Here is a 4,036-nt window from a genome sequence, read left to right as displayed (position 1 = left end):
AGGGAGACCAGGCAGGCAATATAGCTATAGTACTAGGCAGGAAGTGATAAGTGACACGAATGTCCTTTACTAACACGCGCTGCAAGTTCAGATGCGAGAGAGATAACTTCCGGCTAGGCGATGAGGGAGCGCTTCCTTGGAGGAGGTGGCATTTGAGCAGAGCTTCAGAGAACAGGCTTGTCATGGAGACAAGGGTGGAGAAGGCTTTCCGAGTGGAGGGAACAGCTTGAGCAAAGTCAACAAGGCGAGAACGCACACGTCGCCCGTCCATAGATATATAAAACATTCCGTCTCCTTGGGGATACAGTGCCGGGTATTTACAAGCCAGGAAGTTTTCCTGCCTCCGCAGCAGCTGGAAAAACCACGTTCCTGGGCTATCCTTCCTGGCGGTTGGTTCTCAGGATGCCTCCCAGAACTGGCTTTACTCGGGAAGACGCGGCCAGTCGGGATGGGAATCGGTCGTTCGCGTACCCCAGGCAGTGCAGCCTCTCCAGCAGCCACTAGGACTTCGAGACTCTATACTAGCCCTTGTCTATTTCTGGTAGCTCAGCAGCACCCCCACTCAGTGGATGCGGAGGGGTGTGGTCCACAGCAGCTGGAACCAATGGGGAGGGAGGTCCGGGCGAGAGCCCCGCCCCCGACGTGACGCACGACCCCCGGACTCCTGCTTCTCAGCCCCGGCCCCAGTCCCTGCAGTGGCTGTAACAAAACCCAGACCCCCACGTCCGGGCCAATGGAGGCGATTTAGACTGGAGTGGGACCGCGTCTGTCAAAAGCCCGACTCGGCAGCAGCGGCGGAGTCCAGAGGAGAGCTGGAGCCGCCGCGCTGCCTCCCCGCCCCCGCCGGGATTTATTGAGTATTTGGACTGGACAATTAAGTGGCCCTGATGATGTTACCAAGCCCGGTCACCTCCACCCCTTTCTCAGTCAAAGACATTCTGAATCTGGAGCAGCAGCAGCAACAGCACTTCCACGGCGCGCACCTGCAGGCGGACTTGGAGCACCACTTCCACTCGGCGCCCTGCATGCTGGCCGCCGCTGAGGGGACGCAGTTTTCGGACGGAGGGGAGGAAGACGAGGAAGAAGAGGGCGAGAAACTGTCCTATTTGAACTCACTAGCTACAGCCGATGGCCACGGGGATTCGGGGCTCTGCCCCCAGAGCTTTGTCCACACGGTCCTGCGAGACTCGTGCAGCGGGCCTAAGGAACATGAAGAGGAGCCCGAGGTCGTGAGGGACGGGAGCCAAAGTGAGTAGAGGGGGAAAGGAAACACGCATGTGGAGCAATGGCGGGATGCCCGCAAACAGCCCACCAACCTTGTCGGCACGGCTGCCCGCCTCTTTAGCTCCTGGCTGGTGTCATGCCAGTTCCTGGTCAGCGACAGCTCCGCAAAACTCAGATGCTGCAAGGGAGCCAGGGCGGAGGGAGAAGGCCAAGATGACTCCGCCAACTACTCCCCCCAGAGGGAGGAGGCGATGCAGCCCCGGAGGTTATTGCTACCCTGATGCGGATAAGCAATGTGGGCTCAGCTGCCGGGTGCTGACAACTGTAGCTCTTCCCCAGAGCTAGAGGGGCATGAGCCTCAACTTCTCCCACTTTCCCTCTAGCGTGAGATGCGTTTTTTGAGGCCAGGGCAGCCGTTCTCTCTTCTCGGAAAAGGTAGTCCAAGCAGATTGTGTGCCTGGTGTCCGGAGGGCGCAGGAACTTAGGTAGAATTTTAGCGGGGGTGCTTTCCTCACTTCTCCGCCTGGAACTCTGCGTCCTCGCACCCGTGGCACCCGGCAGAGAGCGAGGGGATGGTGGGAGAGCGCATGGGAACGTAGTTCATTCCTCACTCGCACCCCTGAGGCAGCCGGCCTTTTTGAAAATCTGTAACGTTTTGCTTTGTGTCCCAGATTGTGTGGCTTCGGGCTGAGTGAAAAACGCGCCGAACTTAGATCCTGTCTGCTCAAGTAGGACGGGAGGTGAATTGGGCAGGGCAACAGAATAACTGAATAAAGCCTCCAAGGAAGTGTTTGTGAGGAGACAGAGCCAAAAGAATCTCCTTCCCCAAGAGAAGGTTTGTTGTGGCGGAAGCCAAGGCCTTTGCTCTGACAGCTCCCCTGGGCCTAAAATCGACATGAAACTAAGTCAGTCAGTCAATCAAATTTCTTTTTCTTTCTAAGGTATCGGTTGTCGTTACTCAGACACTCATTTGTGGGTAGGTAGGCGTTTAAAGGTAAACAAACAAACAAAAAAACAGTTCCTGGGCAATAAGCAGTACACTCAGACATTTCTAAGCAGGAAGATTTTCGCACATCGCACGCATTTCGGCCGCCAAAAACCAACATGCCTCTCACACCTTCAGCTATTTATGACGGAAAAGAAGGCAACCGAATTTGCAAATATTGGAGTTATGTAGTTACAAACTTTCATCCTGAAAATAATCATTAGCAAGCCGAGCTGCACATTTAATACAGGGTAATCTCTCGCAGATGCTGAAGTTCTAAATAAACGCGTGCTAACTACCCCTCCCCACACTATGTGCCTCCACCCGTCAAGGACGTGGTGAGGGGCCTTGGGCGATCGAAGGGTCCCACGGCGCCAGAAGTCACAAACCTTCCCCAAAACCCAAGCAGTTATTACTGCACGCTCCGCGTTGCCACCAAAAAGGGTCACAGTGCTCCTGGACCGGAGCCGCGGAGAGGCCGGGAACAACTAAGAGACGCTGTTGTTTTGCTTCTTTCGCAGAAAGCTGCCAACTGAAGAAACCTCTGGAGGCGGCCGGAGACTGTAAGGCGGCAGAGGAGAGCGAAAGGCCGAAGCCACGCAGCCGCCGGAAGCCCCGGGTCCTCTTCTCTCAAGCCCAAGTCTTCGAGCTGGAACGCAGGTTCAAGCAGCAGCGGTACCTGTCGGCGCCAGAGCGCGAGCACCTGGCCAGCAGCCTAAAGCTCACGTCCACCCAGGTGAAGATCTGGTTCCAGAATCGCAGGTACAAGTGCAAGAGACAGCGGCAGGACAAGTCTCTGGAGCTGGGCGGGCACGCGCCCCCGCCGCCGCCGCGCCGTGTGGCGGTGCCGGTGCTGGTGCGGGACGGCAAGCCGTGCGTCACTCCTGGCGCGCCAGCCTACGGCGCGCCCTACAGCGTGGGCGCGGGAGCCTACTCCTACAACAGCTTCCCCGCCTATGGCTATGGGAACTCGGCAGCCGCCGCCGCAGCCGCCGCCGCTGCAGCCGCCGCCGCCGCGGCCTACAGCGGCAGCTATGGCTGTGCGTACCCGGCAAGCGGTGGCAGTGGCGGCGGCGGCGGCGGGGCCTCCTCGGCGGCCTCGGCCATGCAGCCCGCCTGCAGTGCGTCTGGAGGCGGCCCCTTCGTGAACGTGAGCAACCTGGCCGGCTTCGGGGGCGGCGGCGGCGCGCAGCCGTTGCACCAGGGTGCGACGGCGGGGGCCGCGTGCGCTCAGGGTACCTTGCAGGGCATCCGGGCCTGGTAGGGACCGGGCAGGTAACGCGGCAGGCGACCCCACCGCAGCCTGGCGCCGCGGGACTAAAGGGCGAGAAAGGCTGGATCCAAGGAAGGACCAGGTCCCCTCGTTAAAAAATATAAATATATATACATAAACGTCTCGCTCCCCAGGGCCTCGGAGCGCAGCTTACCCGAAGTCCGGGGAAGGAGGCTCTGGGGCGAAGAGGATGCGCCTGGGCCTACATGGAGACTATCTCTGAGGCAGAAACGCTGGCTGGGTGCCTGGAGGACAATGGCCCCAATCTCGGCTCCAAAGGGAGTGCGAAAGGCTGGGACTCAGGCTGCCAGTCGTCTCTCCTAGAGCAAGAAGGGCTTCTCTTTCTCGGCCTTCTCGCGGCCTCAGCAGAGCGCTGGCGGAAAACTCAAGGACAGAGAACAGCATGAAGGAGAGAAAAATGGGCGTCGTGGCTTGAGAAATCCCCAGGCCCTACCGACCCTCTGCTCACTTTGCAGGGCCGGAGTGCCACACCACAGTCCATTTTCCTTTTCCCAACCGCCTGCCCTCTGCAACAGATACCTCGGCCTGGATCT

The 4,036-nt window shown here is 58.9% G+C and overlaps 1 protein-coding gene across 1 annotated transcript; it reads left to right on the top strand.

Moving 5' to 3' along the window:
- Nucleotides 1–887: 887 nt before the first annotated feature.
- Nucleotides 888–3,473, top strand: NKX2-3 (NK2 homeobox 3). The gene is made up of 2 exons (XM_070363487.1): nt 888–1,248; nt 2,731–3,473. Exons 1-2 carry the CDS (start codon nt 888–890, stop codon nt 3,471–3,473), a joined length of 1,104 nt encoding a protein of 367 aa, XP_070219588.1.
- Nucleotides 3,474–4,036: the final 563 nt, after the last annotated feature.

The sequence above is a fragment of the Bos mutus genome, chromosome 26 (genome assembly GCF_027580195.1).
Source record: "Bos mutus isolate GX-2022 chromosome 26, NWIPB_WYAK_1.1, whole genome shotgun sequence".
Taxonomy (NCBI): domain Eukaryota; kingdom Metazoa; phylum Chordata; class Mammalia; order Artiodactyla; family Bovidae; genus Bos; species Bos mutus.
This window is presented reverse-complemented; position numbering and strand designations above follow the sequence as displayed.